The 27163-nt window shown below is 42.1% G+C and overlaps 1 protein-coding gene across 1 annotated transcript in view; it reads left to right on the top strand.

Moving 5' to 3' along the window:
• Positions 1-15378: 15378 nt before the first annotated feature.
• Elapor2 (endosome-lysosome associated apoptosis and autophagy regulator family member 2) overlaps positions 15379-27163 on the top strand; it is a 194133-nt gene continuing 182348 nt past the window's right edge. Inside the window, exon 1 of the mRNA XM_052172406.1 lies at positions 15379-15564. Within this exon, the coding sequence (XP_052028366.1) occupies positions 15379-15564 (186 nt within the window). The remainder of the gene's footprint in view (positions 15565-27163) is intronic.

The raw sequence follows: 27163 nt of genomic DNA, 5'->3' as shown, positions 1-27163 counted from the left end.
AGGAATGTCTTAGTAGACTTTAAAGGCTAACTCTCCAAGGTTCTGTGGTTTTTGTTGCGTATGGACTTCCCCATAGAGATTAAAGTTTAAAACCATCTAGAACTCATGTGCAGTTACCCAGCCTTTTCTTTTGGCGCATCTTCATACCCTAGTGCAGGTTCCCGATCCTTCATGGATAAATTTATTTCCCTCATTGTTCTCACCTGAGACATCTGGTGAAATGAGATGGAAAACCGTGCTTGCCAATCACACTCGCAATTCTCTTAAAATAGGGAAGTTGAAAAATGATTTAAAAACTCTACCGTCACATAAATTTTATTTTTTCCATTTTTAACTCTGGCAGTTTCATACATGTATATAATAAATTTTTGTACTATAACTGCTTTAATATCCTGTAATGCTCCTACCCATAGTAAGGTCAATATTAGTTAATAGATATGCAAACATTACGATATGCTTCACAATGGACCTTGTTACTGCCCTTTGAATAATGTGTCTCCCAGGAATAATTGTGTCAGCATTTACTGTGTCATCTAGTGGAACATTCTACTTGTAAGTGATTTAATTTTTCCTTGCCTTTTGGTTCATTATTCTTAGCCTTAAATTATTATTATTATTATTTTTAATTTAAGAGCCAGCTTTAAAAAATAAGCCCTGTGAAACAGTGGAGAAGGGAACTCCAATAATGTGTATAACTTGGTATATATTACCTGGATGATGGTGTCATCAGAAATCTACAGTTCATGGGTAGATGGAGAGGTTTAGCTACATAGGGAAAAAGATGGCAGACAACAAGATCAGAAGTCTGGTGGTAAGGAAGATAGGAGAGTGACGGTGAACAAACCATTTGTGTTAACTAAAGGCACCATGACCACGTGAGTCAGTTGACCCATTGTGTTGATGTCAGTCCCCTGTGAGTGGTGTCAATGAAGTCATACACAGCGAAGGGCCTACCACTGCAGTGATGACGACCACACATGTCTCAATAAAGAACTGATAGCTGGCTACCACCACAGCCGAATGATCAATTGTGAAATCGCTACATTGAAGATTATAATGTGGGAGAGACCTTTCTTCTGAGGATTGCACTGCATTTCTTCCAGTGTAGAACACGCTTTTGTCCTTGCTGGAACAACAGTCTGGATAATTTCGGGGCCACCATGCTACTTCTGTTAACTTAGTGAATGCCACGATTAAATGCCACCTCATCCAGTGCTCCTTTTGGCCGATAAAATCTCTGTACAGAAAAACAATTAAGGCCACTATTTTTGGATATGGATACTATATCCACAAAAACTATCATTACGAAGTATCTGCCTTATGACAGTTTAAGGAATAGTTAGGACTCTTGAGTGGATAGAGAACACTTTTATCACCGAAGATATATCCTTAGGAATAAAATATGATCTCTGGACAAGTAACTAATCCATAATGCCATTTCCTCCAACTGGGTAATGAGTATGGGGAGGACATTTCTCATGGTTATATTTAATGATCAACAAACAAAACTTTTGTATCCCAAATCTATTATTTTGGCTTTTGCTAGCTTAAAAGTCTTAGTATTCATTAGAGGAATATTCCTCCAGGGAACAAAATTGATCTGGAGCTTGAGATTACCCTGTGTTATTTTGGGACTTTCCTTTGCAGTGGACTGAGAAGTTAAAAATATTAGGATGATACTTCCCATGAATTTCTAAGACGAAGTCCAGAGGTCCCTCTGGGGTGCCTCTTAGTACTGTGATATCTAGTTATAAAAGTTAGTGAAAGACTATACAGCAACTCTGTATACATAAGATCACGAGGCTAATATTTGGTAGCTAAGATTTCAGTGACCCCAATAAATGGGAGGAGATAGCAGTGGCTGAGCACAGTGGGAGCAAAGAGGAAGGAATGACAGAGAATCCCAAGTGTAATAACAAAATTGATTTTTTTCAGGTAAAGATCCATGAATTTTAACACCTATAGCTACTTCTAAAATTAAGATACAAAACAGATTCACCCTATCTACATACCCGATTTGTGCTATCCCTTTGAGGTTATAGCTCCCTTCCATGTCAGTCATCAAGAACCAGAAATTATAATTTCATATTTTTTTTGTAATTCCATATAAATGAAAGGGTAATAGTATGTATTTTTTTGTGATTGCCTTCTTTCTTCTAGTATAATGCTTTTGAAATTCATCCAGTTTATAATGCATATAGTCTATTTCCTTTTATTGCTGAATAGTAATCCCTGGTGTTAGGCAGATTTGTAGTAGTTACCGATTCATTCAATATATTTCAAGATATTAGTATATAATTATTACCAAGCTAGTCAGGAAGTGAACACTAGTGAGATGTGAACGTTTTGGTGAGTGGCAAGAGGGTGGAGGGGAACAGAAAGTTGCCAGATTTCCTTCATATTCATATTATGTCACAGGATTTTCCCTGTCCAATCACATTAGTGCAGAGAGGGTGTGTGATTGGACAGGGGAAAGGGGGCGGAGCTAAGAGTTGCAATGAGAGTGAACAACTGAGAGGAAAAAGGAGAAGCCAACATGGCGGCAGAGGGACAGGAAGATCTTTTATCCCACGTGGTTTTAAAAGCCACAAGTAGCTAAGATTTTTCACAAGGTTAGAAATACTGGGATAAAGCTTTTATCATTATCAATTGGCTCTGAAATTATTGTATTGGTATCTTGTAATTTGTGATTTTATTGTTATATAAATCTGATTGGATAATTAAGCTTTTAGAGCCATGATTCTACCGGGTAATTATGTGATGGGATGGCACATCGTGGGTGTGTGTGTGGTGCTTGTGGAAGGGAGAGGTATTCAGGACCCCCACTGGAGAGATGGCCTGGCAGCAAGATAGTTGGCAGGCAGGCAGGACCAGTGAGAGATTGCCCAGCGGAGGCAGGAGAGCTGGCGAGTATTTGGTAACATTGTTGCCTTATTTTTCATATATCTTTTTGAATCAAAAAGGTAAAACAGATAAAATCTTCCAACTTAACTATATTTTCATTTAAAAGTTAAATTTTGGAAAAATAAAAAGTACTAATGATACTTTCAGTTACCAACACTAATTGGTTAATTCTTGATATAGAGAATTTACTAATTGTTTAAAAACAGAGACCCAAGAGAGGTAAAACATTAATGCAATTATGCTCATAGAAGAAGAACAACAAAAACAAAAAACCTCAAGCAGCTGTGACCAGCTTTCATTTGTGGTTACACTTGGGAGTTTTCTGGCCTTGTGGATGTTCTTCGTCCACCATGTTCCCAAGACTCCCTTGTGGCCAGAGGACCCACATTGAAAGTAGGTTAGAGAAACAGTCTCACAGGAAGTGTAGCAGGCAGCAGCACGGAGCAGCAGAAGCTGCAATTTCTTAGGTAAGTTCTCAGGGCAAAGAGGGCCCCAGTGGCATTTGGTTCCTTTGCACAAGAAATCGCAGAGGATTGAGCACTATACGAAGCCCACACCAGAATTCACAACAAAGCTGTCTGGTTGCCTGGTAGGGTATTATTCCTTGTTTCACTTTGTTTTACACATCCATTCTCTGCTCATTTTCTCTCTACGAAATTCTGCAAGGCGCTATGTACCACACGGGACAATGTAATAAATATGTAATAGATTTTTCTTTACAAACCAGAAGGAGGTAGTCTATTATTTGCAGTTAGTTTTTTTGTTTTATTCTTCAAATCAAGAAATGAGGGTTATCTCAAATTTATTGTTGGGTAAGTTTTACAAACTACTAAGTTAATTACAGTGTGTCTGTGATGATTCATAGTAAGTGATCAAAATTCCAGGTGCGCTCGTTGATGATGCTGGAGACATTTTGGAAACCTCAATTAATTGCAGTGTGTCTGAAGTAGTTCATATTACTAATAAAAAAAAATCAACTTCTCTCATTGATGGTACTCCTATAACACATTGATTCATGTCACACATACTTATTGATGTTTGTATATTAGATTTGGGAAAACAGGAATTAGAACAAACACAATCCTGTTTTCATGGAGCTTGGATTTTCGGTAGGAGGAGCAGGCGATAAGCAACAATGCAGCGTCGCTCCATGGTGAGCGTCCAAGGAAGAAAAATAAGGCACAGAAAGGGAGCTAGGGACCTACAGGAATTTTAGGGACAACAAAACAGGAGAGGACATTTCAGTCAAGACTTGTCCAGGAGCACTGTGGACAGAGCGAAACCACCACTCCACGATTTTCAGGCAACAGGGAGGCGCAAATGCATCCAGTTAGCTGAAGGAACCATCAGGAGGCCAGAGCTGCAGACACTCAGGGAAGGAAGTACCTTTAAGATCATTCATTCAAGCATAAAGGCAGAAAAAAAATCTATACTAAAGATAAGCACACAGACATTCACATGGTTCTTCTGATTACTGTGATGGCTGTTCTTGGTTTCTACTGCTCAAAGTCTGGAAGTAACTAAAACCCCAAAATGGAAGGGCACCTCTGAGGGATATATTTTACTTCATTTGAAATAGAAGATCTACTTCTAATCTGGACCTTTCAGGTGGGAACACAGCCCATTAATCTGTATCTTGAGGCAGAAAGACACCTTTAATCCAGAATGTTTGAGCTAGAAAACCTCTCATCTGGGTCACGCCTTCTTCTGGAAGCCTGTATAAGGTCATGGAAGAAGGAAGCTTTTTGCCTGCTTGCTCTTGCCTTGCTAGCAGGCCCATTCCTCCTTTCCTGACACTAGAGTCTACTTATCAGGAATTCCAGTAATGCTGAAGGCCAGTTGAAACATCCAGCCTTACTGACTGAACAACTACTAGATTCCAGGGCCTTTGGTTCTTAGGTAATCATTGTTGGATTAGCTGAACCACAGCCTGTAAGCCATTTTATGAAATCTTCCTTCTTTCTCTATAGAAAGATTCATTCTAACAGTTCTGTTACTCTAGAGAACCCTGACTAATACAATTACCAACAAAATGCAAAACTTTTGACTTAAGAACATTAGGGGCATCTCTCTTCCTGGAAACTTAGACTGCAAGTTAATACTGCACAAGTAATTTTAGGGAAGAGATATTTACAACAAACTCTAACTATCCCAATAACAATGTCTGACACTTCAGATGCATGAGCTCATTGGATATATTAATTTATTGCACGCCAACCCTACAATGTCAAATACTCTTAGTTCTGATTTTCAGATGAAAAAATTAAAACTGAGGTTCAGGTAATGCTCATTTATATAGACAGTAAGGAGGAGAGTCTCCATTTAATGTAGTTTGTCTACTTTCATGTTTGTGATAGTCAATGCTTTGTGTCAACATGATTGGACTATGGGACACCCATGGATAATCATTAGAACCTTATGTCTGGTGTTTATGAGGGTGTTTCTGAAAGAAATGAGTTATTTGACCAATAGTAAGTAGATCTACTTACCAGTTGGAACGTCAGCATCTGGGCTGTTGTGTCATGAGTGGAGTGGCAAATTTGCTGTCTTTGAGCTGAGGCATACAACTTCTTCACTCAAAAAATCTTGAGCTCTCGAACTCTTGGTCTTGGACTGAGCTCAAGTTTCCTGTATCTCTAGTGATGTAGGGCAGATCAGGGTTGTCTTAGCTTCCATAAGCACATAGCCAGTTCTGACATCTCTTTGCATGTGTATCTCTGTGTACTCTTATTTGTTTTATCTCTCCAAAGAGTTCTAATATGTTCTTGAGTATTTCTACAACCTCTCGCAGCAGGTTAAACTTTCTACCTAAGAAAAAATATTGGGGGTGGGGTATCGTGGGGTGGGGGTTCTGGGTTTCTCTGTGTAGCCTGGTACTTGCTCTGTGGACCAGGGAACTGCCCACGACTGTCTCATGAGTGCTGGGATTGAAGTCATGCACCTCCGTGTCTGGTCTGAATCCTTTGTTCTTTAACTACAAATAGTTTCATTTTGATCTTTTAAAGAAGTCTAAAGAGTTCAAGAGAAATGTTTCATTGGTAAATGGGCTTAGAGAAGTAAATCGGAATTCTTTAAAAACAAAACCAACCAACCAAACAAACAAATCCGTACATTCAAAGTTATATTTTTATTCAAGTGACTTTCTTCATTAAAGAAACCAAACCAAAACAACTTCAACAGCAACAGCAAGAGCAGCAGCAGCAGCAGAAACAACAACAACAACAACAACAACAACATAAACTTCCTTGCCCCTTTTAGAAATCCCTCAAACTTGTACAATAACTTTGGAAATCAGTCTGGTGGTTTCTCAGAAAATTGGGAATAGTTCTACCTGAAGACCCAGCTATACCACTCCTGGGCATATACCCAAAAGATGCTCCACCATACCACAGGACACTTGCTCAACTATGTTTATAGCAGCTTTATTCATAATAGCCAAAAAACTAGAAACAACTCAGATGTCCCTTAACTGAAGAATGGGTAAAGAAAATGTGATGTATTTATACATGGAGTGCTACTCAGCTATTAAAAACAAGGACATAATGAAATTTGCAGGCAAATGGATAGAACTAGGAAACATCATCCTGAGTGAGGTAACCCAAACCCAGAAGGACACATATGGTATGTACTCACTGATAAACAGATGTTAGCCATAAAGTACAGGATAACCATGCTACAGTACAGACTCAAAGAAACTGAGGCCAAGGGTGGATGCTTGAATCTCATCCAGAAGGGGAAATGGAATAGACATGAGAAGTGGATGGAGAAAGGGAACTGTGGGGGTTAGAGGGGGTGGGGGGGTCAGGTTTAGGGAGTGGAGGTGGGGTGGGGAGAAGGCTAGGAGAGAGAACTGAAATTGTCTCTGGGACAACCTGGAGACTGGGATGAGGGAGGTTCCTGGGAGATGATGGGGGTGACCCTACCTGAGACTCCTAGCACTGCAGGATACGGAGCCTGAAGCGGCTACTTCCTGTAGCCAGGCAGACTTTCAGTGGAGAGAGGGGGCACACCAATGGACCCATAAAACCTTCAATTCAAAATTTACCCAGCCTACAAGAGGTGCAGGTATAAAGATGGAATAGAGATTGAGGGCCAACCAGTAGCTGACCCAGCTCGGGGCTTGCCTGACGGGAGAGAGCCAATTCCTGACACTGTTAGTGATACTCTGCTATGCTCACAGACAAGCACCTAGCATAACTGTCTCCGGAAAGGCTTCATCCATGGGTGGATGGAAACAGGCAAAAACCCACAGCCAAGCATCAGGTGGAGCTCAGGAGTCTTGTGGAAGAGTAGGGGGATAGAAATGAGCAAGCTGGGGTGGGGTGGGGCCAAGGGTACCACAAGAAAACCTACAGAGTCAGCAAGCCTGGGCCAATGGGGGCTCACAGAGAATCAACCACCATCCAAAGGGCATGCATGGACTGGACCTGTGCTCCTTACACATATGTAGCAGAAGTTCAGGTTGATCTTTATGTGGGAGCCCAACTTCACGTGGGAGCAGGAGCTGTCTCTAACCCTGTTGCCTGTCATTGGATCTCCTTCCCCTACTTGGATTGCATTCTTGGACCTCCGTAGGGAGGGTATCTGTGATCAGGATGCAAAGTGAATAAAAGTAAATAAATTGACAAATTATTTAAAAAAAAAGGAAAAAAAACCAATTTCTCTATTTTTCTGGATTCTTCATTCCTCCTTCTTACATGTTAAATAATGACTGAATTATATGGAAAATGTGGAATATGATCTAGAAAAAGTAGCTGAAGAACTGTGGTGGTTTGAAGGGGAATTGCCTCTGTATGCTCACTTATTCTAATGTTTGGTTTCTAGTTAGTGGAAATGTTTGAGAAGGGTTAGAAGGTGTGGCCTTGTTATGGGGTGTGTGTCATTGGGGGTGGGCTTTGAACTTTCAAAAGCCCAAACCAGGCTCAGGCTCAAGCTCTCTCTGTCTCTCTGTCTCTCTGTCTCTGTCTCTGTCTCTCTGTCTCTGTCTCTGTCTCTCTCTCCTCTGATTGTGAATCAGATGTAAGATCTCAGCTATTGCTCCAGCACCATACCCGCCTATAAATTGCCTTGGTTATGGTGTCTCTAAAGAGCAATAGAAAAGTAACTAAGACAAAAACCATAATATTTTTGTTTGCCTCAGCTTTGATCTTATAAAACTGAATTACTGTATATTTTATATTATATAAACAACTGACAACAAATTTTGAGGAGGTTGGGGAGCAAGGGGAGCCCTAATTCACTGCCAGTGCAGCAGCTATGGAGATTGGGATGAAGAATTCTCAAAAGCTAAACATAGAGCTGTCATGTGACCCAGACTTCCGCTCCCCAGCGTGTGCACAAGGACTTGATCTTGTCCTCCGCAGACTCGCTCAGTCATGCTCATTGCTTCTGTTCTCAATTGCCAGAAAATGGAAGCAACTGAAATGTCCTGCAACTGACAAGTGCATAGTGAAAACTGTGGTACATATACATAATTAAATACTATTCAGCTGCAAGAAAACAAAATTATTTTATAAAAGATTTATTTATTCATTACATGTAAGTATACTGTAGCCGTCTCAGACACTCGAGATGAGGGTGTCAGATCTCGTTACAGACAGTTGTAAGCCACCATGTGGTTGCTGGGATTTGAACTCAGGACCTTCAGAATCACTTCTTAACCACTGAGCCATCCCTCTAGCATCCAAAAATAAAATTATTAAATTTGCATGTAATTTGGTGGAACAAGAAAATATTGCATTGAGTGAGGGAACTCAGAAAGACAAATGCCTCTTTTTACTTCTAAATATTAGTAGTAGTACTTTAGATATAAGTACATTAACTGGAATAACTCCAGATACCGGGGAGGTAGAAAAGGGACCCAGATGGTGGTGGAGGCTGAAAAGAACTTTAGAGAGGAACTAACAGGATGCAGGACCTAAATAAAGGGGAATGGGAAATAACAGGGGGAATCTATGGAAAGGGGAGGAGGGAATCACAGAAGGAGGGATAAATAACTTTAAGGATATCTGCAAAAGGAATACCGAATCATTTATGTTTACTCATAATTACATATTCACATGCATATATGCATGTATACTATATATAAAATATATATAACAATATATACTATATTGTATGTGTAGTTTAAATGAAGGAATAACAAGTCATTTATGTTTACCCATAATCACATATGCATATATATATGATATACATATATGCAAGGTATTCAGAAAGGTTCAATAGTGATACTCATATCCTGATATTAACAACAGCTTTCTGGTTGGACTGAAGACCTATTCAATAGGAAGAAACTCATGCCTAGCTTGGTTAACATGGCCCAGTACTCATGGCTGATGAAGTAAAAAACCCTAGATGAGGCTTTTCTACTGCCACTTCCCTAAACAAGTATAATTCATAACTGAATTATACCCATCTAAATATGTATACCCACCGAGAAGTATGGCCCCCAGCCCTCATCAAAGAAATTGTATTTGCAGCAGATTGTGACCGTTAGAGAAAGGCACGACTGGTCAAGATACAGGGAACAACTGGTCATGAAATGCCCAACCCTGATTGATACATCTGTAACATGAGCCCATAAAGAAGGTTCAGGGAACATCATAAAAGAGGAGGCAAACATATTGTAAGAGAATCTGCTGCAAGACAATGTCCTCTACAGATGGCAGGAATGCTGCAAAGCCAACAATATGGCTGCCTTAGCAAAACCTGAAAAATGACAGCACCAATCGACTTGCCTGTGTGAATGGGGGGAGCCTCACATGGCCTAATGAAGACTTGCAGGCAATAAATTGCCTAGACAAAGTCCCTAGAGGGAAAATCAGTCTTCTCCAAGGACAAGCTGCCCATAGGTTAGCCAGTCTCAAAACGTTATCGTTGAGAGAGTGTATATCTCAATAAACACATACATTTAAGCACCACTAAATAAACCTAGCAAGTTGTAGTAATAAATGTATATACGTAACACTAATACAACATAAGGAGCCATGAATTTGAGGAGTGAGGGAGTGGGGAGGTGGTGCAGGTGAGGAGTTGGAGGGAAAATGATATAAATACAATGCTCATATATGAGATTCCTATAAAATAAATATGGGTAAAAAAATCAAATGAAAACAAAGTTAATTTGCAGACGATTGTTTTTTGTTCAACTAGTAAAATGAATCCCAAACGTCAAAAGGTTAGTCTAATCAGCCAGAATAATCCAGAAAACACCCTTATTATTTTATCTACCCTCTCAGTCTTTTTGATTTTTTTTAAAGGGTGGGGCTAAACATCGAACCCAAGGGCTCCCATAGTAGCATGCATATTATCTTTAAGCTTCGACTCTTTCCTCTTGCAGTATTTTTAATGTGGATGTTTAAACTGAACTAAGATGGATTCCACATGGTAATTTCAATCATTAGGTATTTCAAAAGCATAGAAATGTACAGAGGGTAACAAAGCTAAGTCTCTAAGCAGTGAAACAAATCTGCCAAGGTCTGAAATCCTGTGCTGTTTCGTGCTGAGGAAATTGTGGCTTTCTCTCTTTATCTATAAAATAGGGCTGGATAATAGGGGTACTTGTATCACAGGATTTTCAGGACTAAGCGAAGTACTTGATCTTAGAATACTCTTAGTATTTATTTACTAAATGTCCAGTAAATGCTAGTTATTAGCATAACTGCTACCCAATACAACAGAACATTACCTTTATATTTACTTCATATATTTTCTTTCTCCTTTATCCCTCTTTGAGCCTTCTTTCATTTGAAAAATAAAATACTGGGGCTGGAGAGATGACTCAGCAACGCTCTTGCAGAGGACCTGAGTTTGGTTGATGGGTGGGTGGCCTACAGCCGGCTTTAACTTTGCCTACAAAGGATTCAAAGCCCACTTCTGGCTTCTGTGGACATCTGCACAGACACAGTATACACACGTACAGAGCACATATACATATACACAAATAAAAACAAACCTTAGAAAACTAAACAAAAGCCGGGCGGTGGTGGCACACGCCTTTAATCCCAGCACTTGGGAGGCAGAGGCAGGTGGATTTCTGAGTTCGAGGCCAGCCTGGTCTACAGAGTGAGTTCCAGGACAGCCAGGACTACACAGAGAAACCCTGTCTGGGGTGGGGGGGGGGAGAGAAAAGAAAACTAAACAAAAACTGGTAAAGGTTCAGGGCTTGGGAGATAGCTCAGTGGGTAAAGTGCTTTCTGTGTACGCAAAAGAACCTGATTTTTAAAAAAAAAAAAAAAAAAAAAAAAACTTTATTTTATTTTCTTTATTTTCTATACTTTTGTTTACATTCCAAATGATTTCCCCTTTCCCGGTTCCCCCCTCCCCATAAATCCCATAAGCCTTCTTCCCTCCACCTGTTCCTCAACCACCCCTCTCCCACTTCTCTGTCCTTCTCAATGCAATCCCCTACATTGCTGCTTCAAGCCTTTCCAGGAGCAGGGACCTTTCCTGCCTTCTTGGGAATCATTTGATATGTGAATTGTGTCTTGGGTATTCAGAGGTTCTGGGCTAATGAATATCCACTTATCAGTGACTGCATTCCATGTGTGTTCTTTTGTGATTGGGTTACCTCACTTAGGATGATAGTTAGATTCACAAAATCCAGATAACAGCTGGGCATGTTGGCATGTGTCTGGGAATTGGATGAAGATGGAGAAGGGACAGGAAGATCAAAGGAACTTCCCGCAGAGATGGCCAAGATGAACCTTGAGCTCTAGGTTTAGTGACAGACCTTGTCTCAGAAAACATGGTAGAGAGTGACAGAGAAACATACCTAAAGTTGATCATTAACCTTCACACAGGCACACACACACTTGTAAGTGTGCGCATGCATGCACCCCTTCCACAAAATTAAAAGTTCAGGCAAATCCCTCTTTTTTTTTTCTTTTAGGCAATAATTAAATGAAATCTGCTTGTGTTTGAATACATAAAATATATCAAATGTCTACTGCACATGGATTTTGCCTGATTGTTTTCCTCACTGAATGGAAAAAACGTTCTCAAGTGTTTCCAGTGCAGGTGCCTTTCTTTGTGGTTGGGTGAAATGCCATAAACATGTCTAATGAGATTATGTTGACGGTGCCTCCACCTGCAGCTGGAACTAAGTTCGTATAGTGGGACTGTGACCTAACTGAAGAGCATAGTTTTTTTTTTTTTAACCAAGTAGCTGAGATTTGGCAGCCTTTCCAGACAATTACAGGGTGTAAGCTCAATTTGGCAAATGCTATTTCTCCCCCACCTCTCTCTCTCTCTCTCTCTCTCTGTGTGTGTGTGTGTGTGTATGCATGTGTTTTATAGATACAGTGTTAGTACAACTATACACAACAGAAGCCATTCAGTATATTGGAATACTTATTGGAATACTATGGAAAATGGTTCATTTTGTCATGATATTTATACTAACAAATTCCTAGCTTGTGTAGTTTTGATAAGTTATCCCTGTAGAGGGCTGAGGATGCAGTGTTTGCAATGGGCTGTTTCTATGTCATGTGCTCTGCAGTCTCCAAATGAAGTCTCTGATGCTGTTAGGTGGAGCTCTCTGGTTGGGGGTGCTCTTTGGCTCATGAACATTTACATCCCTCAAATTCCACTAAAATTAATTTGTATAAAGTTTCCTTTATACATATAAAACATATAACATTATTTTTTATTTTCCCTTAGTATTAGATAGGTTTTATTGACCTTTTTGTTTGTTTGTTTTACAAAGAACACTGATGAAATGTTGGTCTTCACATTTTTTTAATGTGTGTATCTGATCCTCCTCCCACAGCTGAATTGTTTGCCAAAAACATAAAAGAACACAGACAATGTAAATGATACATAATGATTATCATAAGACTGTACAATACTTATAAAGAATGTGAAAACAAATTCTATAAAAAATAAAAGAAGAAAGAAAAGCAAACAGCTGTTTTGATATTCGTCTATTAGAAAGCCTCTGCCCACAGCTTTGGTTTAGTCCTTTTGATCAGGCTCCTCTATAAACCCCCTCAGCTGCACACCTGGAGGGCAGCTCTCTTCCCCCACACCTGGACACCAGGTACTTTAAGGTGAGTTTCCAGGTTTTAAACATTGATAGAGTATCCTTGCACTTCCCCAGTCCCATCCTCTGAAAATACAACTTTAATATTGGTACAGTCTTACCACCGGAAGAAGCATAATTTACTAAACCACGCCCCATTTGGGGCCACTTAGGCTATTTCATTTTTAATTAAACAACAGTGAGTGCAAAAACTTGCACTCCTTAATTACTAGTCCTTAGATGGCTAGAATGAAAAATGACCTGAAAGAGAACATGAAGTTGGGTGGGTAGGGAGGTGGGAAGGATCTGGGAGGAGTTAGGGGGAGGGGAAAATAGTAATAAATATTATGAAAAAAATTAAATACTTAAAAAGCTAAAGGCGTCCACATACTTTGATAACTTTGTTTATTCTTTGGCAATTTCAAGTATGTTTATAATGTGCTGTGATGCCTCTCACTTTTCCCTCCTATCTTCCTTCCATTCCTGTCATTCCCCTACCGGTCCCTTTCTACACTCACGCTTGCTTTTTTGTTTCGTTTTGCCACCACCTGAGCATAATCAGGGCCATCTGTGTGAGCATGGGTTGGTAGCTGTCCAGTGGAGCCTGGTGAGCTGGCTCCTGGGGACACAAGTAAACGCAATGACTGTCCCTCCTCCCAGAATTCATCAGTAGTAAGTAGTTCATCAAGAAGGGCTAGGGTCCCTTGGGACCCATGATTTCTCGTCAACAGCCCAGTGCAGTGGGCGTGGCTGCGGCACTCTCAGGGCTGTGAAGGCTATGTGGTACTTAAGAGATAACCTGAGGCAGTCCTCCTCTGTATCTTCCTCCTGGCTCCTGCATTTGTGTTGTCTCCTATTCCATTGTGTTCCCTGACCGAGTAAACACATTTTAGTATGCTGTCAAATTGTTTTCAAGAATATCTGCATTCTGGAGTGCATAACCCACACTCACATTTTCTAGATTTGTTTTCATTCCTGAGTTCATATAGAAACGCTTTCATACTATTTCATTCTGCCCATATAAAATTTATGTTTCAAACATTCGCTACTTGAATTCACACTTACTAACATTTTTGGGCTTTGAGGATTTTAAAAAGTTCAGTCAATTATTATACAATGTGATTTATCTGCAAAAAGAAAAAAAATCTATGTAGAAAGCATGCCTTTAGCTGTACTGTTGTTGATGTAGTTCTGGTGGTTGCTGTGTGTTAGTGAAATTCACCTCTGTATCCTGCACAAAAGAAAAACAATGTACACTTAGTAACTCTAAGCTGTTTAATCCTTTAAGAGGAAATTATTGAGAGTTACAAAGAATGCTACTTAGGAAAATCTGTAATTTAATCTACTTATGTTGACTAAAGTGGGCTTTATTTTAATAAAGAAAGTGTTTTTAATTCATAGACATATGGTTAATTGTTGACAAAAATAATATAATTTTGGCTCACATAAATTCTTGATGGATTTAAGAATAAAAAACAAACAAAGGAACTAAAAACCAAAGCGATAACAGAGCCATCTACCTGTTTGGGTACTCCTAACGGAAAGGAAATGTTTATATATTTGGGTACACGTTTTTACTCTGCTGCAGACATATTCAGGTCCATTTATATTTAGTGTGTCAGTTGGGTCAGAGGATCCTTGGGCTCCTCCCACTGACATGTCATCCCTCACTGCCTAGTGGGGGCCACATAAAATAGACCACCACCGCAGCTTTTGCACAGGATAAATGCTTTCCCAGAAGCAGAAAGGTTTATTCGCCAGAGGGTACACATCTGTATGAAATAATACCAAAATCAGCAGGAAGTAGGCTTGGCACCACCACTATATCATTCCCATCTTCTGTGAGCAGACACCCTTCCAAGAGCTTTGTGCACATCAACTTAATTAACCGGCATGGCGACCTCACGTGGTGGGTACTGTTATCATTTTCTTTAAAAAGATGAGATAACCGAGTCCAATACTACAAACCTCAGGCCTCTTTCCTCTCTGCCATTTCAGCAAGCCCTAATCTTGTAGAGATTCATTTTGAGGTTACGAGGCGTGGATCCTTTATAAGAGATATCCCTAGGGTGTCGACAGGGGTCTAGAGAGGGGCGATACCCGGGAGTCTCTGGCCTCTCTGATTCCCTCTATCTTGTCGCAAGGCTCTTGCGCGGTTGGCACTGCCACCACTCCACGCGTGCTGGGCTGGGCCTCAGCCGCAGCCCGCGCCACCTGCTCCGGGCTCCCGCGTCCCCGCCCCGCGTTCCGCCCCCGCGCCGCGCCCGCGTCCCACGGTCCCTCCCTCTGGCGTGACGGGAGCACGGGCGCCGGCTGCCCGCGCTGCAAGCGGCCGAGCTGTCAGCGAGCGGATCAGCCCAGTCGAGCTGAGCCCAGAGGAGCGAAGAGCACGGTCCTCGCCTTCGGGTGCCGGAGCCGCGCAGCCTCCTCGCCCGAGTCCACCCAGCGCCAAGATGCTGCTGCTCGCCCTGCGGCGGGCGCGGGGCAGGGGCCGGGGGCGACCGGCCGGGGGTCCCCGCCGCGAGCGCTCGCAGCCCTGGAGCCCCGCCTGGATTTGCTGCTGGGCGCTCGCCGGCTGCCAGGCAGTCTGGGCTGGGGACTCGTCCTCCTCCGGCCGCCCGCTTCCTGCGTGCCAGGAGGTGAGCAGCACCGGGTCCCCACTTGGAGTTTGCGGCGGGGTGTGGGGTGGGGCGGTCGCGGGGACCCGGGCTCAGAGTGACCATCATCTTTTTCAGGTTTGGAGGACAGGGGCGTTCGTTTATGTCCAGGGATGAAGTTGCTCGCCCCAGCTAGCTGGCTAGGAGCGGGCGTGCAGGCTTGCTGTCTTTCTGGTGGTGTATTTCTCGCCCGTGCTGGTGTTTGGGGGGTTCTGAAGGACTTTGCGGCGCCCCCTTTGGAGAGCCAGGTCTCAGGACCTGGGTTTGAGAAAGAAATTTCAGGAAGGGGAGGAGACTGGGGAAGCCCTGCCCTATGGGATTTAGGAAACTAAGGCTTTATAGCTTTTTAGAGACCTAGATAACACACCCTCCCTCCCCTGATTTCTCTGCTCCCCTGTCTCCACAAATGCTTGCATCCAAGTCTCATGCTCTCAGCTTTCAAATAAAGAACAGTGTGGTCTCTTGACATTCTGGCAAGACGTGGATGTGAAGAAGGCGGAGAAGAAAGTACTTAGGAAAGAGGCACCCAGGTTGGTGATGTAGAAAATTAAAGTGGGCAAAGCGAATATATTCCTTCAGGGAGGTTCTTCACCTGGCCGAAGTCCTGTAGCTGTGTATTTTACAGTTTAAAATTACTGCTGATTTACAGCCAAGAAGGATAAATTCTGGGTAATTAGATTTTTCTCCTGCCTTTGGGAAAACGAGACTTACTGTGCCAGAAATTTACAGAGGGTGTCACTGGAAGTTGCTTTGTGGGTTTACCCTTTTCCTTTACTGCTCCAGAAAGTGCGTTCTCTTAATGAAAATCAATGAGGGGAAGGACGTAACATTTCTGACCTACTTTGAGTGACCGTGTTGGAGAAGAGGTGAGGCACACACACGCCGTTTTAAGGAAGATGGCTAGGAATCGGGGTGATGGGTTCTTTAAATGTACCCAGCAAAAATAGGTTAGCCATGAGCCCCTTTTCAGAAGAAAGGCAAGATTCTGTTTCTTCTGCATCCTTTTAGATACCATGCATCATGGAGTTCCCACAATGATGGAAAGTTAGGTGGCAAGCTTGGGTGTGAATACGCAGCTGTATCGTAGCTGGGTGAATCAGGGCAAGGTCTTAGCAAACAGCTGTGCATAATTTCAGCGTGTGCTACTATTGGTTCGATATGTATCCTGCCACTAATCACCTGGGAATAATCCAGTCAACGAGGTTCTATAGAATTCAGCTTTCTGGACATTCACAACTGTTGTGGCAAGATAAACTTTATTGTCCAGTTGCTTAGCCACAGTTTATAGAACATGTTTCTTTAATGAAGTCAAGTTCCAAGTTCCTTGGCAACACAAATTCTTAGTAGTGGAGAATCTTCTTGAAGTGGAAAGGTCAAGGCCACTAGAAGAGATTACCTTGATACTACTGTGTGTGTGTATGTATGTATATGTGTATGTATGTATATGTGTATGTATGTATATGTGTATATATGTATGTGAATATGCATATATATATGTATATATATATATATATATATATTCTCTAACCTGTGCTGGGTTTAAATTCCATATGTAGCTGCTGGTGGGTCATGAATTTCTGATCCTCCTGCCCCCCATACGCCAAATACTAGGATCACAGGTATAGGTCACCACACCCAGTTTATCTAGCAGTGTGGATGAAACCTAGGACCCCTTGTATTCTGAGCAAGCACTCTACCATCTGAGCTATATCCCTATCCCTAGACTATAATCATACTGAACTGAGGCGAGGCCTGACAGAATGTACACAAAGTCAATGCTCATCCGATTCTGACCATCCCTTGAGTTGGCTTTAGAAACTGCATGTGACCCATGCTTTTAGATCTTAATTTAAAATATTTCCCTTTAAAAATGAAAATAGACAAAAGTCTATAGGAGGATGCTACTGAGTTAGCCTCTGGCTAGTTTGTTTCTAGAGCCAGTAATACCCAGATCTACTTATATTCTCCCCCGCAGACTGAAGGCAGTGTGAGACTGTGGGCTAGAGGCTCCACTGGGAAGAGAAGAGGCCTCCCGCGGGTCTAATCTGATTGGCCATACCCAGACTAACCAGCTGAGCTAATTTGTATTCTTGATCATTATTTCAATCAGCCATTACTTTGAAGAGAGAAAGGAGGGGGGTAAATGACTCTCAGGCTTTGAGGGTAAGGGCTTCCTGTTCTGGGGATCCATCTTGAGCTTAGCAAGTTCGTCTGAGAGACAGCTGTGGAGCTATGACTACAGCAGAATAAAGTAGCCATTTCTTGTCTATTCTGACGGTTTACCCACTTGTCTTCACATCCATATTGCAGAGGGACTGGTACTTGCCTTCCTAGCGCTGGGAGTCATGCTGGTCCTCTCAGTCCTGGGCTTTCTTAACGTTAATGGGAGAGCTGTTGCTGCACACAAGGGACAGCAGGCCTGTGAGGTCCAGAGAGACCAAGTGCAGCTAAGATCTGGGCCTTTAACGCTGAAAACCAAAGCCAGGTCTTAATAACACGAGTGCCACAGGGCATGGAAAGATCTGCAGCCAAACCCCAACCATCTATCAACATTTTTATAAAATAAGCCATGTTTAATGAAGTTACAAAGACTGATTTTTATCCCTCGCTTACTTGTAGAAGGAAAGAAAAGACCGTGCAGAAAATTGGTCTGGGAGGAACCTGATGATGCTTGCCTGAGATGAGACAAAGGGCCCTCCAAAATTATAATGGGGCTGTGGGTAGAAGTTTCACCTTAGATTTGTGGCAACTTGGGCTCTGGAGTGAGGTGCTAAGTGCGGCGCTATCAGAGTCCTTGGGTGATGGAGTGGGAAGGGGGAGTAAAATGATTGCTTTTGGACGTTCAGCTGGGCACCCAATCAGCAGTGTGGAAGTGCAAGCAGAAGCAGGAAGGGGAGGTCTGGGAGAGAGAAATAAAATCAAGAAATAAAATCTATGTGTGCCATAGATGAAGGGTGAGGAAAGGATGTTCTTAAGTGGTGTCTGCACAGTGGATGGGGTTATTTGGGCTTTTGTGGGGGGAAGGAAACACTCTCTGGGGTCTTACACATTTGTTTTGCACTCGCCAACTGACTCTAATCAATGACCTAGTTCAGTATTAGGACGTGTAATATATTAAAGGAAAAATCTGCATCAGTGTGAGGATTGTTTATGACTAGATTAGTAGAGCTCAGTGCTAACATTTCAGGAAGAATCTAGGGGGAAACTTCAAAGGCCCAGGCTTATAGCCCAGGCCAGCACCTGTGAATTTAAGTGGGATTTTTGACTAATTGACTAATTGGACCTATTAGGGCAGCCAGAGGAAAAAAACGTATCCAGGCCAACAGATGATGATTCAGAGTTGCAATGCGTGAGAACAGAAAATGAACAGAACTAAGTGGATTATGTATATGTTATTTAATTTGATAATTGCAACCACAAGATCCTTACTTGAGTGCTCTAAAAGCTGGCACAATGTGAATCTACCAGTCTCTGAATTTTTAGTGAAAGATGACCTTGACCAACAGTTTTTATTCTGGTAACATTTAGTGAGTTTATATTAGTCTGCAGGCAAAATATTATGATAAATATTACAAAATAAATAGAAAATAAAGACGTAATATATGTAAGAATGAGGCAGATATATAAACAGGCAGTTGTAAGTAAGAGATTTGTTGCCAGAAGAGAGACCAGTGGCCCCAGAACCCACAGGGAGAATAGGAAAAAGCACCACCAAAGAGGTGAGGAGGGCCTGGAAGGAGAGCAGGAATTTGCCAAGACAGGAAGAGTCAGCTGTGACCTGACTCTGGCTCCTCTGAGGGAAAGGCATTTCAGGTCTCGAGCACAGATCAGAAGGGCGGCAGGAACACGAAGCTGTATTGTGTCATAATTGGGAACAGCTGAAATACAGTGAACATCGAGTCCCTTACTGGGCAGTGGGTCCGAGGGGCACAGGAGCCTGGTCATGGTCTTAGGTCGTGCTAAGAAGATGGTCTTCATCTAATGGGCAGCCGGGAGCAAGAGAAGAATTTAAACATTTACTTTGGCAGGAAGGTGGGGGCCAGAATGGAAGAGTGGGACACGGAAGGAGACCTCCTTGGAGGGGCTCTAATAGTCCTGGAGAAAAAAGCCAGAGCATCAGGCAGAGCATCAGTTAAGGGGTAGCTATGGAAGTGGGAAAGACATGATGTTAGAAGATTGACAGGAAGAGCATGTGAGGGCAGAGTGGATGGGAGGGTTCTAGTCTGATCAGGCAGAGGTGCCACTAGTCCCAGGATAAGGAATATGAGGAAGACAGGGGACTTTGTTCTTAGAGGGACTGATCTAGAGCTGGCTAATTGACTGCCAGGTACCAAGCTACAGTGCTCAGGATCATGGTCTGGGGCCAGTATGGCGACTTGAGATAGGACAGCTCTGCTTTCACACAGTTTACCATAATGACTCCTGCTCGTTGTGCCTCCGGAGGTGAATTTTCCATTTCAAGTTCTCATGCTCAGAACCATTTTCCATGTTTTAGGCAAATGTCAGCAAGTATTCACACCGTCAATATTTACAACGTAAAACCCAGAGTTGATAGATCTGTGAAGTGTCATGTTTTAGCACAGGATGAAAATAGCAGCCGGCAGTACAGACAGTGGCACGCTTTCTTCCCAGCACGGCTTACTCTAGCGGTGTTTTAGTTAGGGTCTCCATTGCTGTGAAGGGGCGCCGTGACCAAGGCAACTCTTATAAAGGCAAACATTAAACTGGGGCTGGCTAACAGTTTTAGAGGCTCAGTCCATTATCATCACAGTGGGAAGGAAGGCAGTGTGCAGGCAGACATGGAGCTGAAGGACCTGAGCTGAGCTGTTCTACGTCTTGATCTGTCAAGAGACTATCTCCTTCAGGCAGCCAGAAGGAAGGCCTCTTCTGCACTAAGCAGAGCTTGAGCATAGGAGCCTCTGATGCCCACCTACACCATGACACACTTCCTCCAACAAGGCCACACCTATTCCCATAAGGTCATACCTCCTAATAGTACCACTTCCCATGGGCCAAGTGTATTCAAACCACCACAAGCAACCTTTTAAGGTCTGTCTGTATTTTATTATTCATGGAATGAACCACCTATACCTATTTCTTTTCTGCCTTTGTTAATATAATATTTTTAGTTTCAATATGTATACATATATGTGTGTGTAACATACATCTATAGTACTTACGTACCAAGTAATTATAGTAAAATGATGAAAACTATATGGCCTCTTCTAACAGAGAGCTTTATAATCTTGAGGAGAAAATCCCAAACAAACCTACACATCACATAATTACATTTTCTATAAGTAATGTGATGGAAAATAGCATGTATCATGAGAACATACACTGTGTTAGATAACATTTTGTCACTGTGACAAAAATACATGTGGGGGACAGGTCAGAAGAACAGACTTATCTTGTTTTGGCTCATGGTTTCAGACTATAGTCATCTGTCTCTGCTGCTTTGGGCCTAAGGCAAGACAAAGAAAAATGTGTGTGTGGAGGTGGATGGCAGAGGAAGTTTCTGACCTCAAGGTGGGGGGGCGTGTGTGTGTGTGTGTGTGTGTGTGTGTGAAGTGGGGGAGAAGGGAGAGGGAAAGAGGGAAGAAGAGAGGGAAGGAAGGATTTGGGAACAAAGCACCCTTCATTTACTTACTCTGAGTAGGCCCCAACTCTTGCTAGCCCATTTAGCTATGAGCTCATGGATAGACAAATCTATCAATAAGGTTAGTGCCTTATGATTCAATCAGCCCTCAGTATCCTCTCTTACTGACCAAACGTCCAACCCATGAGTCTTTTAGAAGGACACTTCATATCCAAGCCATAGCACTAGTCTTGTGAGGGGTAAGAGGCAAGCGAAATATTATAGCGGGTGTCTGTTGTTGACTGATGGTCCTGGGTACTGGTGACAGAACGTCTCAGACAAGTTTCCTGCCCTAGATCAGTTCCTAGACCTCCACTTAGCTCTTCCTGGACCACAAAAGACAATGCACCTTTTCTCATTTCTGAGTTCTAGCTTTAGCATCTCCTTTACTTTCTGGCAGCCATAGATTTTCCCATGGGTATTGTTTTCAGGAAGTGCCCAAGATGGGTTTAAGTCAGTTGTGTTCTGTAAATAGGGCACCAATCTGAGGAGAGCTAGAGAAAGAAAGAGCTAGAATCTGCCCAGAGCCCAGCATGATAAGACCATGCTCTGGCCCAAATCTGCATGCCTTCCTCCAAATCATATGCCCAGAAGGGGCCCATTTTCTACATTGCACAAGGATAGCATACACTTTAACGAAGACTTTGAGCACACATTTCTCCCCAAGTACATAGTACACTCACTGAGGCAGGGAATTGCATAATCTTACTCAGCAAACAATGATCGAAGGTATTTTTGTTGAAAGCACTTTAGGGATTATAAAAATAAGCAAGGCATAGATCTTCTTTGGAAGCGCTAATCACTGACTTCAAAAGAGTAAGTAGTTAGCTTTGCTTTTTCAATTATGTGAAGAAATTGATTTTTATGGTGCAATTAGTCATAATTGACATCTTCTTTCAGTTGTACCTGATTTAAGACAGAAGTAAACAGCCAGTGATCATGATATACTGGCTTTCGGTTTAAAATTCTGGGGCAGAAGAGACAGTTTAATCTTTTTATTTAAAGCTTTACTTCTAAAGCCTTGTTTCTTCCTCTAGGTCAGTGGTCCTCAGAGTGCTTCTAGGACAAGCAATATTCAACATTTCCCTGAAACTTGTTAGACACACAGTATCTTGGACCCTGGCTTTGTTGTTGCAATTTCTGTTGTCATCAGCCCTTTGGGTAAATTAGGTGCACCCTGAAGTGTAAGAACCACTGCTCTTGGAATAAAGGAAGAAATAGGTTTTGGTCTAAAACATGGGGACAGGTTTTTTGTTGCAAAAAGTCCTTGGCGTTATACTGAGGGAAATATCAAAAAGCTGAGCAGGCTCCTTCCCGCCCTTGTGCAGGCGACTCTGTCACTGGCAGGCAAAGGACGACCTGTTTTTATCTCGAGGAGAGTCTAACTCTGAACTCTGCAATAATTCTGTGGAAATCCGAGCACCAGAAAGTTTTGGATTAAAAATGAAACTTACTAGACCATTTCAAAGACTGTCATTCGTGTCAGTAACATTAGAAATATAATTGCAAAAAATGAATGCTTTGGTTATCTTCAATGGGAAAGCACACCAGCTGGTTTGCTGGTTCTGAAGTCTTCTAATAAAATCTATAGGAATCTGTGCGTGCTTAGAGAAAGAAATATTGACCAACTAACTTCTTCTGGGATGGTTTTACGTCCAACTTTTCCAATCCCATCTTATCTACTCTTTTATCAAATAAAATTGCAAGGTTTTTAAACTTCAAGTTAAAAAAAAATCCTATAAACTAAAACAAGAAAACCTTGCTTTTCTATGTTAAGCTTTCTTTTTTTCATTTATTGGATAGTTTCCTTATTTACATTTCAAATATTATCCTCTTTCCAGGCCTCCCCTCCGTAAGCCCCCTGTCCCATCCCCCCTCCCCCTGCCTGTGTGAGGGTACTCACCCACCCACTTCCACCCTCCTGCCCTGGCATTGACCCAGGGTCATGGAACCTCCACAAGACAAAAGGCCGCTCCTCCTACTGATGGCCAGCAATGCCACCCTCTGCCACATACAGGACCGGAGCCATGGGTCCCTCCATGTGTACTCTTTGGTTGGTGGTCCAGTCCCTGGGGACTCCTGAGGCTCTGGCCAGTTGACACTGTTGCTTCCCACACGGGGCTGCAAATTGCCTCAGCCCCTTCAGTTCCTTCTCCAACTCTTCTATCGGGGATCCCCGTGCTCAGTCCAATTGTTGGCTGCAAGCATCTGCCTCTGCATTTGTCAGGCTTTGGCAGGAGACAGTCATAACAGGCTTCCATCAGCAAGCAGTTCCTGGCATCTGCAAGAGGGACCGGGTTTGGCAACTGTATATGAGATGGATCCTTCATTCAGCCCTAAAGGCTGTGATGCTGCCCTGTAGTTAGCTGTCTATCAAAGTTCTTGAGGAAATTATCTTAAAGGAGGGAAGGTTTTTTTTTAACTGATGGTTTTACAGATTTTGGTCCATGGTCAGTGTGGCATAGAACTGATAATTTCACCTTTTAGTGTTCCTGTCTTAAGTCTGTTTTGTGCTGCTCTGACAAGATATACAGACTCGGTAGTTTAATAACAAACAGGTATTTGGCAGCCGATTCCGGAAGCTAAGAACAAGAGTAGGGGGCTCTCCAGGGAGAGCTGTGCTACAGAGCCATTCCCTGGTGAATGTGAAGAGGAGGAAGCGTGAACCTGTCTGTCCTTTTATACAGAGCTCAAGTTTGTAACAGTGAGATCAATACTCCTTCACGACCCACTCACCGCCCATCTTCAGAGAGCCCCACCTTGGGGATTATGTTTTCCACGCAGGAACGGTGAGGGAGACATTTAAACGCTGGCACCTCTACTTTGCATTCTGATTCAGTCATTTTCTGGAGAGCTCTGCTTCCCAGGTTTTCTGCAGTGCTTGCTTGACCTGGAAACGTCTCTGAGATATTCACTCGGGTTTCTTCCTGGTGGCCTCTATGCTTCTGGGCAATTATCTTCTCAGTCAGGCTTTCCTGGGAGACATGTATAAAGTTAGAACCCCTTTTATTTCTAGGTTATGGTTTCTTCTTTAAATTTCATTTTTGGTATCCATAATAAAATGGACTGTAATCATTTGCTTATATGACTCTGTCCTCCCCAGGTGATGTTAACCCTACAGGTGATGTTTCTATATATGTGTGTGTGCGTGTGTTATTGTATCCCTAGTGCTTTGGTCAGGGCCTGACATATAATAGGTGCCCAGTAAATGCCAATGAATTACACATTGAATGAATGTGTGCATTTACTTTGAGATAAATAGGTTATTTTTAATTCTTTTTAGTATAAAAACTCCACAATAAGTGTTATAAAATTACCTAAATTTCTAATGACCAAACATAGACAATTTACAGTAGAAATATTAGTTTGGAGGACACTGTTTTTTACTAATTTGATGATAGAAAAAAAGTATATTGCTACTGTAATTTTTGTTATTTATTTATTTTAAAGATTTATTTATTTTGTATATGTAAATACACTGTTGTTTTCAGACATACCCGAAGAGGGCATCTGATACCATTATAGATGGTTGTAAGCCACCATGTGATTGCTAGGAACTGAACTTAAGACCTGTGGTAGAGCAGTCAGTGCTCTTAACCACTGAGCCATATCTCCAACCCCATTTATAGTTTTATTTAATTAGTAATGACAACAATATTTTTGTAGCTTGTCTTTTGTGGTATTTCTGTTTTTGTTGTTCTTCCCATGTATGTGAACTTTTATAATAAGGAAAAATATATATTACCAAGATTTTTGGCCTGTCTAGATGTTTTGAGATATATAACACCTAGAGAAAGCAATTATTCCAAATACATATACATAAAGTATATGTAATTATTTCCCTTAATGTTTCAGGTAAGAATAAATTTTATTTCTAAAAAAAAAATCAAGGAAGCATAATGTCCTATTACATTTCTTTTTTTAAAAGATTTATTTATCTAGTATATGTAAGTACACTGTAGCTGACATCAGACACTCCAGAAGAGGGAGTCAGATCTTGTTATGGATGGTTGTGAATCACCATGTGGTTGCTGGGATTTGAACTCGGGACCTTTGGAAGAACAGTCAGTGCTCTTAACCACTGAGCCATCTCCCCAGCCCAACAATAGAGTCTTTTATATGTATGGTTCAGAAAAATACTGAAACAGCTGTAAAGTGGCTAAAAACACTTTGGGTTTACATTGGCATTCAGAGTATTTTCGAAAAATTTGTTTTGCTTTGCTTTTCATGATAGAGTTTCTCTGTAGCAAGGCTGTCGTAGAACTCACTTTGTAAACCAGGCTAGCCTAGGATTCAGAGATCTGCCTGCCTTTCCCTCCCAAGTACTGGGATTAAAGGCATGTTTCAGCATGCCCAGCCGGCATTTTTGAAAATTTAAGTCAGCAGTTTCCTTCTCTGTTACTTCTTTTACAATGATGGTCATTCATATGTTTGTTCACTTAGTAAACGAGTAACACATATTCCTCTCATGATGACGGAGCAGGAGGATTAGGTGCTTTCCCAGAGCCGTGTGCACAGGGCTGAGTAGAAGAACCAGAAAGGGTCCACTCAGCAGGCAGAGGAGCTTGGGCTTAGAGCAGGTGATATTTCAGCTGAAATTTGGGAATACTGTACTAGATGCAGGGAGGCTAACATGTCGCTGGGCAAGAAAAATAGCATGTTCTACGTAAGTTAAGAATGGGCAGTATAACAGGACAACCGCGTGCATAGAATGGCAGGAGATGCTTACTCTTTGAGAAAGGCCCAGCGACGGAGTGGACAGGGGGCTGTTAGCACCAAGTTAGGAATTGTTTTCTTCTCCCTGCAAGTGGAGGAGGCTAAAGGGGGAATTGCATGAAGATGGGAAGATCATTTAGGACTTCTGCCCCTGTAGTGAGAAGAAAAATATCAGACAAAACCTAAACAGCCAACAAATGACAGAATCGGGAGATGAGCGGGACGGGGAGAGATAGATTTGCTACCTATTGAAAGGATCCCATTTTCAGGTGAGTACCAGCTTGGTTCTTCCTTGTTCTACGACTCATGTATGGCGCCTTCAGCAATGGGGTCTTACTATCAAGGTAACCAGAACGTTAGTCTGTAATGTTTGAGGGTGTGTGCTATAGGTACTCGCTTGCCAAGACCTCCAAAGGACGTAGCTCTTTCCTGGCACCACAGTTTTGTTTGATATCTTGTGGTGTCTAGTAAAGGTATTGTTATCATATTATAGGGTAAACCCATCCAAATTATGTAGTTATCTGTCTGTCTGTCTGCCCGACTGTCTATCTGTCTGCCTCTCTTCACACAATTACTCAGACACACACATACATTTTAGGAAGCTTATATGGTCATAAGTTTTCATATGAATTTTTCTTTTCACAGTGTCTTGTTTGTTTTTTCTTGAGACAGGGTCTGATAGGGCACAAAGTCTCACCCATAGCTAAGTATCCATCGGCAGTTGGTATCTGCTAAGAGACAAGAGTCAGTTTTAAGGGTATGGCCCTTGCAGTGAATGCCACACATCCATGACCATATGGGCAGCGTGAACCTAACCTGACGAATTAAAGAAAAGAACACAAAGTTGCGTTAAAAGGGACACAACATTGGCTGGGTCAAGGAGGAGAGGATGGATCTGGGAGGAGTCAGGGAGGGAGTGAATATGATTTGAATTCATTGTACCAAATTCTCAAAGAACCAATACAAGTGAAAGGAAAAAAGTTCCCATTTTTTCCCTAGAATCTACAGCTGAATTTCTGTCCTTTTTATAAAGAACTTGCTTCTGTGCTAATGGCATGAGTCCCTTCACAGAACAGAGCCCTCATGACTCAAACACCTCCTGGGTTTTTGCTCTAGGAGATGCCATTGCTGCCTTTCCCTGAGACTGAACAGTAAGGAGAGAAAGGAGGAGGAGGAGGAGGAGGAGGAGGAGGAGGAGGAGGAGGAGGAGGAGGAGGAGGAGGAGGA

This window comes from Apodemus sylvaticus, chromosome 2 (assembly GCF_947179515.1).
Source record: "Apodemus sylvaticus chromosome 2, mApoSyl1.1, whole genome shotgun sequence".
NCBI lineage: Eukaryota > Metazoa > Chordata > Mammalia > Rodentia > Muridae > Apodemus > Apodemus sylvaticus.
The sequence above is the reverse complement of the archived record's forward strand: the minus strand, read 5'-3'. Positions and strand labels throughout refer to the sequence as shown.